General features: G+C 32.1%; 1 protein-coding gene across 1 annotated transcript in view; it reads left to right on the top strand.

The window, feature by feature from the left end:
* LOC145317779 (uncharacterized) overlaps positions 1-15,856 on the top strand; it is a 32,255-nt gene that overhangs the window by 16,170 nt on the left and 229 nt on the right. Inside the window, exons 2-6 of the mRNA XM_080159047.1 lie at positions 6,549-6,760; positions 7,113-7,201; positions 7,791-7,847; positions 12,583-12,638; positions 13,414-13,462. Of these exons, the coding sequence (XP_080015173.1) occupies positions 6,549-6,760; positions 7,113-7,201; positions 7,791-7,847; positions 12,583-12,638; positions 13,414-13,462 (463 nt within the window). The remainder of the gene's footprint in view (positions 1-6,548; positions 6,761-7,112; positions 7,202-7,790; positions 7,848-12,582; positions 12,639-13,413; positions 13,463-15,856) is intronic.

Below are 15,856 nucleotides of genomic sequence, written 5' to 3'. Positions count from 1 at the left end.
AGCTATATTTTTATTGTCCAGCCATTGCTCACCTAGATCTTTTTGTTGGTCTAGTAAGTGGCTCTCCGTTTCCAGCAATGTTTCTAATTCCTCTCTAGAAGAAGTTTGCAATTGTTTATCTTCTGCAGATGTCTCATCTATGTCTGAAGCTATGGAAATAAACTTTCTTTCAAGGAGTAAAAAAATTCCAGATGTAATGTGAAGTATGGGGATAGCAAGATGTTTGTAAATTTCTGATTTAAAGGGAACTATTGGTGGACCTATGATGCTGCTTGATTGATTGCCCATTTTACGCATAGCATCAGGGTTATTAGCAGCAGCTTCTATAAATTCAGATTCTATTTCATCTAACTGTCTGAACTCAGCTATGCAGTCAGGGTTGCTGCTATTGTGGGGCCTGTCTGGATATGTCTCATGGTAGTTCTATAACCAAATATGCATTAAAGTATGTTATAGATGCAAGGTTTAAAAAAAGTAATACTTTTAAAGTCAGTTTGTCCATCTAGATAGTCTACATCAATTGGAATTCATATAAATACACAGTAAAGTGTCCCATCCTGGAAAATTTTTTTTAAATGTTGGCACTTAGCCAAATTATGGTTGATTTATGCAAAAAATGACCCATGCAAAATATTTTTTCTGTAATGCAAAAAAATGACCCATGCAAAATATTTTTTCTGTAATGCAAAAAAAATTACCCATGCAAAATATTTTTTATGTAATGCAAAAAATGACCCATGCAAAATATTTTTCTGTAATGCAAAAAAATGACCCATGCAAAATATTTTTTCTGTAATGCAAAATTGCGACCACACAGGCACTGCAAAGTTTTAAATCTGCAAAAAGACCAGTTATTAAAGCTTTGGTGTGATCTCGATTTTAAAGATTTTTACAAAATTGCAATTCCAGTGTGCTTATATAAACCTTAAATTTACCAAAAATAATTTTAAAGGGGGGAGGCGGATGTGCCACTTTTTGAAACCAAAACTAAAAGTCAACAAAGGAACTCAACTAAAAAAAGAGTTATAGGTCTGAGATTTTGCATGGCAGTTGCTTTATAGAGGTACAATATGGAATGTGGTCATTTTAAAAAAGTCTGGATTTATGTGGCGCACCCTGTAATTTATTTGAAACTAGTTTCTCATATAGTAACAATTTCATATCCTGCCCATTTTATTTGATGGGAAGCAGGTAGAAGATTATAGGCATCCAAAGTATGAAAAGGACAATACTTCTTTCCTTAGAGAGTTCTGAAGGGAGATTTGTTACGCTCTATATAACTAACTTCCTACATAAGACATAACAATCTGCCTCAAAATGTAACAACATTCCTATTTTTTGGGTATGCATACCTCATAGGTGCAATACAGAATGGAGTTGTGTCACTTTTCTAAAAAATATGTCCTCATCATCCTTTTCACATCTTGACATAGCCAAGGTTTGCCTTTTTTCATACATAATGTAGGAGAAAGAAAGGAGATCATTAGAAATGTTTGAAATTCAAGAAAAATATGGTGAATTCTACTGTTTCTCAATAAAGGATGTACTGATGAACTGTTTCAGAATTAACTTTTACTGTATCTTTAATATTGATGATATTTAAATTCCATATCTTGCGGCAAAACCTCATTGTAAAGTAAACCAAATTAAGAATAATAATTTTTAATTGAAAAGTTGAATTCATTATTTGTACACCAAGCCTTTTTTGTGACAAATATATAATTCTCACTAATGGGCTTCTTACCAGGTCAAATATCTCTTATACTACAACTCCTTTATTAAATCTGGCTTCAAATATCAAATTTACACTAAAAATAAGCACAAAATCAGAAATTCGTTTTTTTTAAAATAATTTTTCAAGACATAATAACTCTAAACTACTGTATAGTTAAGGTTGGTAATGTTATGTGAAAACTAGAGAAACAGGGCCAGAATATCTAATGCTTAAAAGACATCATTGGGCCACTATCCATGCCTAAACACAAAATAATTTAGTTCCAGGTTTCTTCCAAGGCATCATTCTTTACCAGGACTGTAAATTCTTAATAATTTTCAAGCCATTTCATGGCTGTGGTAGCTGTGTAAATGATGCCACAATACACTTCTGGGCTTAGTTGTAGATTTCTCATTTTTTCATACACAGCAGTACATATGGATCCTGAAGATGAAGTAGCTTATTATCAAGCTCTGCTCTTCCAAGTCTTGAATTTTGAATTTCTAGGCCATTTTTTGCTATATTTTTGCTGATGTCTTTTAAGCATTCAGAAATATCTTTCCTCATGCTATATGATACAATTTAAGATTAGAGATATTCAAACTGAAGAGTCCCTATCAGCTTTCCTTCTTGGCTGGTCATTCCCAGGCATATAGCATGTACTCAGACAGAAGTATCAAAAATAAATATATATAATATTTCAGACTCAAATACCTAATATTTATTTAATAAGATTGAAATTTTAAAGACCCAGTACATTAAATCCACTGTATTTCAGTAGAAGCCTTTTAAAATAGCTGTATTAACAGTGCATGTTTCTGCATTATTATCTGTCAGTATCAAGGTCTTAACATTGAAAGGCAACAGCTTAATTTTTATTGTCCAGTCATTGCTCCCTAAGTTCTTTTTGTTGGTTTAGTAGATGACACTCTTCTAATTCCAACTTTCTTTGAATCTCTTCAAGAAGTAATTCTTTGACATCTGCAGATGTTTCATCTATGTCTGAAGCTAGTGAAATGAACTTTCTTGCAAGTAGCACAAAAATTCCAGATGTTATGTGTATTAACTAGAGTTGGCTCGATATAATTATCTCCCTATTGGCTAGTTTTCTATATGCATATCTATTTCTCAATAAATCTATTTTCCTCACCCGGCATTACTATCTAAAAGAAAGTAAATATTTAATAATTTAAATGATTTTTAAAAGATTTTTTAAAATTATATTTTTTTCTTTACATTACCATCACCAAAGGGTTAATGATGATGATTACAATTTTAGTTTAATATTTGAACACACAAAATGTCGCCACAATCGAATTCTTTTAAAACATAGTTTTCTTAAATTTATCATATTATAAATTTAAATTTTCTTTTTTATGATTAGAAATTAAATACATCAATATAAGGTAAATAGCAACATGAAATGAAAAAAATGAATTTATTTTTAATAAAGTAAAATAATGGGTCTTATCGTTCTGGGCAATGAGAGTTTATTATGGATTATTGGAGCACTATGAGTTTTAATCATATATTCCTTGGAAAACTTGAGCTCGTTTATAGACATTTATTTCCTATATAGATCTGACATGAATCTTGAAGCAATTAAGCAGGCCGTTTTGTACATGTTAAAAATTGGAAGATTTCATTAAATAAAAGTAATCGCAAATATACTTAGTAAATGATACAGCAAGATGTTTTTAAATTTCTGACTTGAAAAGTACTATTGGTGGACCTATGATGCTGCTTGATTGTTTGCCTATTTAGCACACAGCATCAGGGTTGTCAGCTAGCAGCAGCTTCTAATTTTTCCAACTGTCTAAACTCAGCTATGCAGTCAGTATTGCTGCTTTTATGGGGGCCTGTCTGGATAAGGCTCACAATAGTTCTGTTACCAATTATGCTTTAAAGTATGTTATAAATACAAGGTTTAAAAATAGATTTATCAAAGTTTAGGTATTCAAAAAATATAAGAGCAATTTCATTTCAACAAAAAGTATGAGGTAGAGGAGGGTAAATCAAACAATTTGTGGTAAGAATATTAATATAAAACTTTTCTCTAGAATAATGTTTTAGCAAGACAATAAAGGTTTACCATTTAATGAGAGAAATAATCTACTAAATAATAACTAAGAATAAGAGGAGTTACATTGACATTAGTGTTGACAGTATGTTGAGGAATCTCAATGTCATCACCAATGATCTTGGACTTCACATCCTAATGTAAGCCCAAGTGTGCCTGCACTAATTACAGTATATGTAGAGGCTGTGACTGCCACCATCTGCTATCAACAAAAGATGTTTTGAGTGTCCCATGAGACCCATTTCCTTGGCCTCCTTGGCCCCCTCCAAAGGGATGATCCCTATGGCATGTGTGCATGGGTTGCTTGATTGTGTACTATTTCACCAGTAGACTGGCCCAAAAAAAACATGAATTTTTAAATCTTTACCATATCAATTTGCGGATACCTTGAAGTTGTTACCGGCTTAAATGTAGACCTTTTAGTGAAAACTAGACATCTCTACAATGAAAATTGATCTCGAAATTTCAATCTTAAGGTTTTTATCAAAAACTTCATATTTTCATGATTTTAACATGAAATAATTAAAGAACTGCCAATCTAAAATAATGTAACTAGAGTTCAAATATGAAGCAATCATAAAAAGTAGGCAGAACCGCCAGTCCTGCCGAATAATTCCGAAAAACGTCTAAAAACATTGTTTTATTTAAATTGATAATTTGTGTAAGAAATTGAACTAAAACAGTAGCTATTAGTCTTATGAGAAGAGAAATGATGAAAAACTCTAAAAAATATACATTTTAAAGACAAAAAATAGGAAAAAGTGTTTTTAATAAATTTCATGGCTCAACAGACATTGTCGCCAATAAAGAGACAATTTACTTAAATAAAAAATTAAATGAAGGTAAAAAAATATGTAATATACCTATTCTCATATTCAATATTAAAAAAAAGCATACTAATAAAAAAAATGATATTGCAAAAAATAATTTGATTGTTTTTTATTAAACCAGGAATAAAGAGTAAGGCTTATCTTTAATTATTTTTCTTCAATAATTTGGTAGTATGAATTAGCTTTCCCAAATTATTGTAATTGTACATAAATAAATTTTTATACTTTCTTTCTTCATGTTTATTCCTGGTGATTATAATATTTTATTTCAATGTTTGTAAACAAACAGACAGAAAATTTGATGTTTTGCTTTATATCTGGTGTAAGGCTTTCATAATTTGTGGAAAATAAGGTGAAAATAAATATGCATTTTACTAGATAGCGATCGATTTTTTCTTAAAATCAATTATAGGGCTAAAATCTACAAACAATACATAACCTATTTTTACATAACGCACATTGAAAAGCGATTTAGACCTGTATTTGGGCCACACTATTCACCAGCCAATAATCTCTGTTAAAATATCCATATAATTGACTTCTGGTACTGGAACATGTCATTTTGACAGCACATAGATTACATTCTGCGTAAGTTCCACTTCATTTCAGTGTTAAATGTAATCTTTAATTTCGACCACAAGAGACACATCCTTTATGATTAACTAGCAGCTTTGCCTCTAGCAGATTTTCCCTACAGGTTCAGAGGAGAATTTAAAAAAAAAAATTATCTTTTAATAATTTTAATATTAATGAAAACCTTCATATTTTTTCTCTTTTTTTAGTCTATCAAAGAACCATGGAAATCTTCAGCAAATTCCTTATCCCTGCTTCCATGTTTATTCTATATCTATATGAGCTACTTTTTCAGTTTTTTACCTTATGAATTAATTTCGAAAGATTTTTTTATAAAACGGCTTGCTTTATTGCATCAAGATCCATGACAGATCTATATAGGAAATCATGACAAGAAAAGCAAATATTATTTATTTTAGATTTTGAACAACTTTGCTTTTATGAAGTCCTTCTTAAAACCTCTCTATATATGATTTATTTTAGGCTGAATTTTCGTGACCTTTGTAAAGCAAGTGATAAAAATGGCCATTTATTAACTCCCTTCAGGAGTGGTTTTATGAAGTACTTTATTAAAGCAAAGTTGTTCAAAATTTAAAATAAATAATATTTGCTTTTCTTGTCTTGATTATGCGGCAACTCCTAGGGGGTGAAAATTGAACTTGAAATTTTCAAATCTAATTTTCTCAAAAAGCCCCCGCTGAAATATTTTGGTTTTACCTGGAATCATCATAGTTTTATGTCTATTTTCACCATACATAGGTCTCAGGGCTCGGCCCTTACTTTTGTCTTGATTCAATTCTAGCCCACAGTAACTGGCATTCAAACTTGATGCTCAAATTAAGCTTTAATTTTGAATGTACAGTATAATCATATATTACTGAAAGAAAGTAATTGCATTTACATCTTGAGGATTATGAGATTACTTATTTAGTCTCTTCCCCCTCATAATATTAAATTTTATAATGGGGGCCAGGAGAATGGACGCAATTTTAAGAAGTTCAAGGGCAAATAGCTATAATACTCCCTCTTAAAATTGAATAAATAAATATTAGTTTTAGAAATATCTTGTTTTGTACATTGAATTAAAAAAAACTTTTAAATATTTGTAAACCCTATGTTTACAAAATATTGGCTGTACATAACCGATTAATATATAATTTCCGGAACGGCTTCTAAATGGATTTATACTCGCTGGTTTTCTGCTGGTTCTTAGCCATGCTGAAAAATCATGTTTAGCATCACATGATAGACATTAAAACCAGTTTTGTTAGCCCTCAGGGGCCGAATTTTAATATCCGCGAAAACCTGTCTATAATATAATACGATTATTAACTGTTATATTTCTTTTTAGAAACCTAACAAGGATAAAACAGTGCAGGATAACCTGAAGACCAATAATATCAACCGTGATGACACTCACTATGATGACATCATTATGAATGTTGACGATAATGACAAGAATGAGATTGTAAGAGGTAGCAGCAGTGTCACATATGAGGATATTTCAAACAAGAAATACAAGCAGACAAACTTCACTGTGGATCTTGATGTTCCTCAAAATAGGTAATCTGTTTTGAGGTGTTTTCATACAAAGACACTTTTGAGCAGTGTTAACGCCTTGGCTACAAAATAAGTTTTTTTCGGTTAGTAGGGTCTATCTAGGGGTTTTGTCAAAGGTAAATTGGCAGTTTCCTCTAATTTTAAAACAGTATATTTTTGGTGTTCAGTTATGTTTAGTATAGGTTTTAAGAGTCCTACAGGTATAGTACTTATTACCACCTTGTGTTAAAATAGAATTAAAGGAGTAGGTGTTTCGGTTATAGGTTTGAAAAAAAGCACTCACAAATTTTCTCTAGCAAATTTTAAAGAAATTTTTACTTTTAAGGGAAATCTAATTGTCAAATTTCATATTTAGTTCATACGCCAGAGAGGAGAGGTTTCTGACGACCAGTGGGGAGATAGGGGATCCTGTAGATTATGTCAACCTTATTTTTGAACATGTGGGTGAGTATACCTTGACAAAAATGGGCGGGGGGGATATTTTTCATTTGTTTGCTGAGGTGGATTCTTAAAAAAATTTGCCCCACTAATCGCTTAGTGGGGCAAAATTGTTATTCGTGAAAAATCCTCTAAAATCACATAAAAAATCTACAAAAATAAAATAAAATCTTATGTTCATAACCCTTCTAAGATTTTATTTAATTTTTGTAGATTTTCAATGTGATTTTGGTGGATTTTTCACAAAAACAATTTTGCCCCACTAAGCGATTAGTGGGGCAATCTTTTTTAAGAATCCACCTCTGATTACTTTACGTCAGGTCAGGTTAGTTTATGACGGGTACTTAGTAGCTCTGCATGTTTAAGTCACCGCAGGTATAGGTCCCGCAGGGTTAGGGCCCTTTTTAAAGTTATTGGAAATATTCAAGATATTGATAAATCACAGGGATTTTAAGGGATAAGACAATGAAAGATAAATTGCTATAGAAAACTGCCCCTTTTAGAAATTGAAATTATTTGAACATTCAGTTTTGTACAAACCAATCAATTGGACAGACAGACAGACATTCTGTTACTTTTATATTGTATTTTTCAGTTGGGGCTTTGAAAGACACTGTAAATATCTATGTGGAACTTCTACCCTCTCTTTCAGGTAATAGATACAATACAGGGAAGGGTTAATGTTAGAAAGATTATTGTTTTAAGAAAAAAACATTTATTTATAACAAGGGTAGCAACATCATAAAAGCGAAACTTAACTTATCAGACAGACAAACAAGTATTTTAAACATAGAATTGGTTCACTTAAAAAAATAATAATTTTAATTGTATAAAAGAAGCGTTAAATAGCTTATTGCAAAATATTTTTTATCGATAAACAAACATTTTATACATGGTGCCTAAACTTCGTAGGAATTATTCAAAAATCATAAGGACTGTATTATAATGAACTGCATTACATAGAAAATTTACTTTTGGTCTTTTATTACATCAAGATAAGATCGTTTATATCATAAACGTGTGATTAATATAAATACATGTGGAAAATATGTCAGATATATTTTTATTTAATTTCTAATAGTAGTAAAAAATAGTAAAGATATTAATATTGATAGATTTTTTCAAAAAAATCTTTTTATTTACATGCCAAGATTATAAATTAGTTGGATCAGAACTTTTTCAGACTTTACTCTCTTTTAAATATATAAATATATTTTTAAAAGCAAAGCTTTTCTTTAAAATTAGGTAGTATGTACGTATTTTATGCAAATCTTTATTAATCAATTTGGGTGGGCATGTTAGAATAGTCCTATCGATTTCAAACTTTTCATGATTTTCCTGAAACATTTTGTAACAAACTAAAAGGAGAAGTAACCTTAAAATATGTATCAAAAAGTACGTTTGTCCTTTAACGTTTTTTTTATATTTTCAACTAATTTTTCTATGATGTAGATGTCATATTACCAGTAATTAAGCGGTGATTCTTAGGACAATTAAATAATTTACTTTTTTGATTTATATGGAGCTTTAATGGTTTTAGAGCCGTTTTCGAGATCTTTAGTGACAGACAGATAGAAGATATTTTACCTTTTTTCTATAAGAATGAATAAATATGTTTTGTCTTTTCTTTTAAAGCAGCTTGTGCTTGGGAGGAAATTGAAAATATTTTTAGTTATGATAGATAAGTGACTTAACAAAAATTCTTTCAATATCTCCAACCCCTCCCCTCCCCCCTCAAAAAAAATAATGACTTCCTTTTATTTTTATGCCCCAGCAAGGATGTGGTTATTTGTGTCATAAAAATGTATGAAATAAAAATCCAGGGGCTTTTAGCATAGGGGCGTGTAATCCTTAAAGTAGAGGATGTTTGTTTGTCTGTAACCGCTGAACCTATCGAGTTCTCCTTAACAGGCTAGCTTCTCATAGGTCCCAGGAAGGTTTATAACTATTTTGAAGGAGGGTACCACCATCCTCCCAAGAGAAATTGCCCCTAGAAAAAATTCCCCCCCCCCCTCCCAAAAAAATGGGTTTTGTATTTCAACTCCCCTTTTCTCGTGTGCCCCTAGAGGCCTCCAAGGGCGTATACGCTAGTCCTTATATAAAGGTAACACGATGTTTGTCTGTGTATGTTTGTAGCTTAAGATCTCGCTATATGCCAAACATATAAACCCCGAACCACTTCATTATGCAATCTACATTTTCCTGGATATTTTGTCTACGGTAGACCATAAGTGTACAGCTTTACAGTACATTGTTTCTATTTGTTAAAGCAACACGTATGATAAAAGAAAAAGATTCTGTTTAAAGTAAAATGCTTATATTTCAATCAAAATCTATATTTTTGTATTTTTTACCGATCCACTTCATTATGCAAATCAAAAGAAAATCAATGAGAAAACGTTTGTTTTGCCCTTTTCTCCACTTTTAAAAAATAATTCTGATAAAATAACAATTTTTTAAGGGATTTATGCATTAACTATAATGAAAAACAGTTTAAGGTAGATTTTATTGATTTTTCTAAATAAGAAATAATTGAAAAAAAGAAATTCTATCCCTATCACTTTAGAGGACAGCTGCTGACCCCCAGTCTTATGGATGAAGCTAAATACATGTAAAAAATATAAATTTGCCTGAAAAGTATACAAAAATGTTTTTTGATGTGTTAAAAAAATCCATTTTAAAATCTTGATTTTGAGGATGATGGCCTTTAAGATGCTCTTACTGGTGGTGATGGTGAGCTAAATGTTATCAAAGTGCATGCCCTTGAAGAAAACTTATATATTGAACTATGGTCCAATTTTTGTAGTCATAGCAGCCTCCAGCCAAGCAATATTAAAAAAGAAAAAAAATGCAATTTTAATTACTAAAATTCATAAAGTAAATAATGTAGTTTTTAGATAATGGTTATATTTCATGTCGAGAGGCTCCACTGGAGGCTGCTATGACTACAAAAAATGGTACATAGGTTAATAGACAAGTTGTTGTAATGGTCATGTACTTAGATAACATTTAGCTCACCTTCACCACCAGTAAGAGCATCTTAAAGGCCATCATCCTCAAAATCAAGATTTTAAAATGAATTTTTTTAACACATCAAAAAACATTTTTGTATACTTTTCAGGGTATTTTTTATCTTTAACATGTATTTAGCTTCATCCATAAGACTGGGGGTCAGCAGCTGTCCTCTAAAGTGATAAGGATAGAATTTCTTTTTTTCAATTATTTCTTATTTAGAAAAATCAATAAAATCTACCTTAAACTGTTTTTCATTATAATTAATACATAAATCCCTTAAAATATTGCTATTTTATCAGAATCATTTTTTAAAATTGGAGAAAAGTGCAAAACAAACGTTTTCTCATTGATTTTCTTTTGATTTGCATAATGACGTGGATCGGTAAAAAATAAAAAAATATAGATTTTGATTGAAATATAAGCCTTTTACTTTAAACAGAATCTTTTTCTTTTATCATACGTGTTGCTTTAACAAATAGAAACAATGTACTGTAAAGCTGTACACTTATGGACTACCATAGACAAAATATCCAGGAAAATGTAGATTGCATAATGAAGTGGTTCGGGGTTTATGGTTTTACTTTACAGCAAAGCTTCTCATAGGTCCATGAATGGTTTATGACTATTATGGTTGAGATTACAGAGAAACCCCCTCCCAAAAAATATGGATATGCTTTTTCTTTTTTAAAACTAAAATGGGAAGTCAACTACTCCCAATTTTCCTTAAATGCCCCTAGAGGCCTCTAAGGGCGTAGTCGCTTGTATTACATAGAATAAAACATAAACAAACCTAGTTAGAGAATCTAAACTTGAAAGAACACGCTATGCGAAGTGAAAAATGGTCATTAAAATTTTTGCATTTTTGAAACAGTTACGCAGCAAGTTAAAAACTATTAAAAAACTGTTTCAACTAATGGTTGGCTGCTGGCCTACTGATGGCCCCCTAAACTCAAATACCACCGACGTCGCAAAGGTCAAAGAATTTTTTGAGGAGCGTAGCATCTCTTTGATTAATAAGTGTTTATTTTTTCTTTCTCTCGCAAACAAACAAACACTTTAAGTTTTTAAATTTCTTTCTAAATATGTCTTTCCTTTATCTCAATCTAATTCGTTTTCTATATTTCTATTTGCCATTCTGTTTATTTTGCCTCTTTCTCTCTCTCTCTCTCTCTCTCTCCCTCTCCATCTATCTTTTTCCTCTTCTTTCATCTCTTTTTCTCCCTCTCTCTCTTTCTCTATCTATCTTTTTCCATTGTCATTCATGTCATTCTTATTCATGAATTGTTAATTCAGCTGCGAAACCTTCGAATTTACTATCCTTGTTTTAGGTTCTTCGCTTTTTAATAAATAGGAATGAAAGGTATTCTTTTAACTAAAAGTTATTTAAGAAAATAATGAACTATTTTTAAAAGCGAAGCTTTTCTACAATTAGGGTCGGTCCGTTCGTAACGATTATCTTTTTTAGTTAATTTAGACATGTTAGAATTGTCCTATCGATTTCAAACATGAATTCTGTTGTAGTTGGGTGCGATTTAGAACGCGTAGCAAATCTATAATCAATTCCTAAAAATGTCAGTATGTCCTAAAAGAAGTTTTGCAACAAATTTACGTACAATTTTATCAAAACTTTAATAAATCTATATTTTGCATATTCAGTTCTGACACTCTACAAGACTTAATGTTTGTCTGTCATACCGTTTTAGAGCTTTGCTTTTATGGATGTTGTCACCCTTGTTTTATTTAAATTATTAGAAGCGAAGTTGTTCTATGAGTATTACACTTTGGTCTGTTTGTCTGCCTGTACTGTTCATTAAATCCTTATATTAAAGTAACAGGATCTCTGTTTGTCTGTGTGTTTGTACCGAAGGATCTCGCTAACTGCTAAACCGATCAGGTTCTCCTTAACAGGGTAGCTTCTCATAAGTCCCAGGAAGGTTTGTAACTATTTTGGGGGAGGGTACCATCATCCTCCTAAGAGAAATCTCCCCTAGAAAAAAATCCCCCCCCCCCAATTTTTTTTTTTACTGTTTCTTTTAAAATCTAAAATAATAAATTGGGTTATAAAATTCGACTCTAATCTCCTCAAGTGCCCCTAGAGGCCTCTAGGGGCATAGCCGCTAGTGCTCTTAAAAAGCAGGGGGTGTGGTGTGGATGTGGTGTGGAAAGTGTATCCCCTACCCCCTGGCAAAATTATGCTGTTTATGTAGGGCGTGGACACTTACACTCCCTAACAATAAAAATAGTCCCTTTTTTGTTTGGATTACACTTCCCTGGATTTTGATTCAAGGAGGAGTCAAAAATCACTTAGGGGGAGTCAACATCTCTGTGCACGCCAGTATTTTGAAGGTGAATAAATATGTACTATTGTTTAGGCTGTTTTGGTTCAGTGGTTGGTTGTCATGTGTGCGTGGCTATGACTGCTATGGACGTAAGTACATGATTTTATAAAAGTTTTTCTCGTATTCATTCGAATCCGGTGGATAGGAACCGGTTCTCATCCATACGAAAAAACTATGTCTAGCATCGTATTATATACAGTTTTCTACGAATATAGAAATGTGCAATCATAAGATTAAAACCAGTTTTTTTAGCCGGTGCCTCCGGCACCTCGGGGCTAAAAAAAAACTAGTTTTAATCTTATAATTGTACATTCTATATCCGCGGAAAGCCGTTTATAATACGATACGAGAAATAACTATTAAAAGCGAAGCTTTTCTATCATTAGGATCTGTCCGTCCTAATACAATGCCATTTTTAATTTTAATATCTGCGGAAAGCTCAGTAGCAAGCCGTTTTCACTCCACAGGGGGAGCATAGGCCGCTGACAATTTGCCAGTGTTTCAGTAACAATGTGGCTTTTTTGATGGATATGGGATAGGGTTGTCATCCCTAATCTCTATGATTGCGGTGTAAAGCGTCCATTTGCCCATCAGCAAACCAACCCTTTGATTGCACGACCTTTGTCTGAGAAGTCCTAACTGTGCATGGTAGTGAATTGCGCCTGTTTTTGGGCCAAGGCATTCCCCCTATTCAAACTATTTATGTCGCGCATCTGACATAGCAGCAATAGGAACAATCTTAAACGTCTTTAGTTATTACGCGGTGTCGGACCGAGATTCGACGACGAGCGGATGCGCTACGTGTTGAGCCACGATCGCTGTCTATAGTACTATAAATAACTATTAAAAACAATTATATTTTAGGCTGGACCAAGATTGACCTCCAAAGTCTGCCTGCAAAAATGTACTCCAGGTGTGATTAGATTATCATTTATTTTCAATGGTCCGCCAGTTTACGGATCTTAAGCAACAAACAGTTACTTTAGAATGAAGGGTAAAGACGGTCGGAGATAGGACAATAGAATAAGATAAGATTTGCTTAGATTTTTTAGTATGATATTTTGATACTTTGTAAAATTCAGGGAGGGAGGGGACATTTGGACTGTTATTACACTTGTTCCCAAAGTTTTATAGCTACTTACACCTCAAAAACTTTGGATTCTTTTGTTTAATTTTCTTTGGTTCATTCTGAACTAGTGGTGTTCAAACATTTCAACCAATAATTTTAATCTGCAGAAGGGGTACTTTTGTTTGTCATCTTTGAGGTTTATTAATGTTATTTTATCTTCAAATGTCTTATCCCTTAGACCCCCTTTAAATTTGGGGAAAGAAAGCAACTTTTACCCGATTACCTTGCCATCCTTTTATTGACAATTGTTCTCCCCCTGCATCCATTAAAACTCTAGGGACTAACTTTTCAATCGATATATTATTACTTGGATGTTGCACCAGATTTTCATGTAGTCTACTCACAGCTGGCTAAAATAACGATACACGTCATCCACTCCCATTACCCCATCCCCTTTCCTCCTACTGGTTGAACGAACTGACCAATAAATGAGGTCCATATAAGCAAACGCAATGGACGACAACATTTCTCATATCAATATATCCACGTTTTTTATATCCATTCCTTTTCTAGAAGAATGTTTAAATTATTCTGATTGAAAATTGATGCTATATTATCATTTAACCATCCTGTCACGATACTATATATTCATCAGGGAGGGAAGGGACATCAGGCTGATTATTACACTAGTCCCCAAAGTTTTATAATAGCGTTTTTTATTCTTTGGCTAGACAATTTTTGGGATTTTTACTGTATTTTGATTGTTTGGTTAATAAAGTTGAGTGTCTAAACGTTTCAATCCCTAATTGTAATCTACAGAATGGTTAATTTTGTGTATCATCATATAGGATGTAAAGGGTGTGCAAAAAAACGATCCCTCTGCTACGTATAGTTTAGAAGCGATGTGGTAAAATGTCCCAACTGCCTTATAACTTGACTTGCGAGTAAATCATTAAAGATTAAAGTATATAAAAAATATGTACCTTTTTAAAATTCAAATTGCGCGGCTTGTGTTAATAGTAGAACAACGTTATGCATACCATTAGAACCACTATGAAGTCTATTTTATGGAAATATAAGAACCATTACTGTGCTACTTATAGTTTAGGAGCTACGTAGTAGAATGTCCCAACTGACTTAAAACTTGACTTGCGAGTAAATCATTAAAGATAAAAAAAAGAGTGCAAAAATGTGGACATTTTTAAAATTCAAACTGCTCGGCTTGTGTGAATAGTAGAAAAATGCTATGTATATCGTTAGAACCGTCATAAGCTCTATATTTTGGAAATATAAGTACGATTTTTGTGCTATTTTTAGTTTAGGAGCTGTATTGATAAATGTGAGAAAAGTGGAATTTTTTTTTTTTTTTGAGTTTTAAGTCAGTTGGGACATTCTACCACATAGCTCATAAATTATACGTAGCATATGAATGGTTCTTATATTTCCATAAGATAGATTTAATAGGTATGCAAAAAAATTTTCTACCATTAACACAAGCCGAGCAATTAGAATTTTAAAAATGTACGTATTTTCATTTGCATACCCTTTAATTTAATCTTTAATGATTTACTTGCAAGTTAAGTTTTAAGCCAGTTGGGACATTTTACCACATAGCTCCTAAACTATACGTAGCAGAGGAATTGTTCTTATATTTCCAAAAAATAGACTTCCTAGCGGTTCTAACGATATGCGTAATAATTTTCTACTATTAACACAAGCCGCGCAATTGAAATTTAAAAAATGTCCGCATTTTTTTTGCACACCCTTTATATTAATTTATCGCCCATTGTCTCATCCCTTTAGATCCAATATATTCATACCCTTTTTTTAGAAAGGAAGGGGACATTGGACTGTATATTATATAATAAATTTCATATACACAATCTCCAATTCGTTGGGTACTTTTATTGAATGAGGATTGATTGGTTAAAACTAGCAGTTTAGCAGTTTTCCAACTTTTCTAACAACCAATTCCACATATAGAAGGTGTAATTTTGTCTATAAATTTTGGTGATGTACAACAATTTATCGCCAATTATGTTTTCCCCTATAGATGCATCTCTCCAATATTTGTAGAAAGGGAGGGAGGTTGGAGGGTTAGTATTTTTTTAGTGCTGCGCTCCCCACCCCCGAGAAATACATAACCAAGCATTACTGTAAATGAGAACCATATTGGTACAGTGCAGTGGTAAAAACACAAATACATCCTTTCAGTTTCATATATGTTGAAAATTATTT

This window comes from Acartia tonsa, chromosome 4 (assembly GCF_053477335.1).
Source record: "Acartia tonsa isolate MP-2025a chromosome 4, ASM5347733v1, whole genome shotgun sequence".
NCBI lineage: Eukaryota > Metazoa > Arthropoda > Copepoda > Calanoida > Acartiidae > Acartia > Acartia tonsa.
The sequence above is the reverse complement of the archived record's forward strand: the minus strand, read 5'-3'. Positions and strand labels throughout refer to the sequence as shown.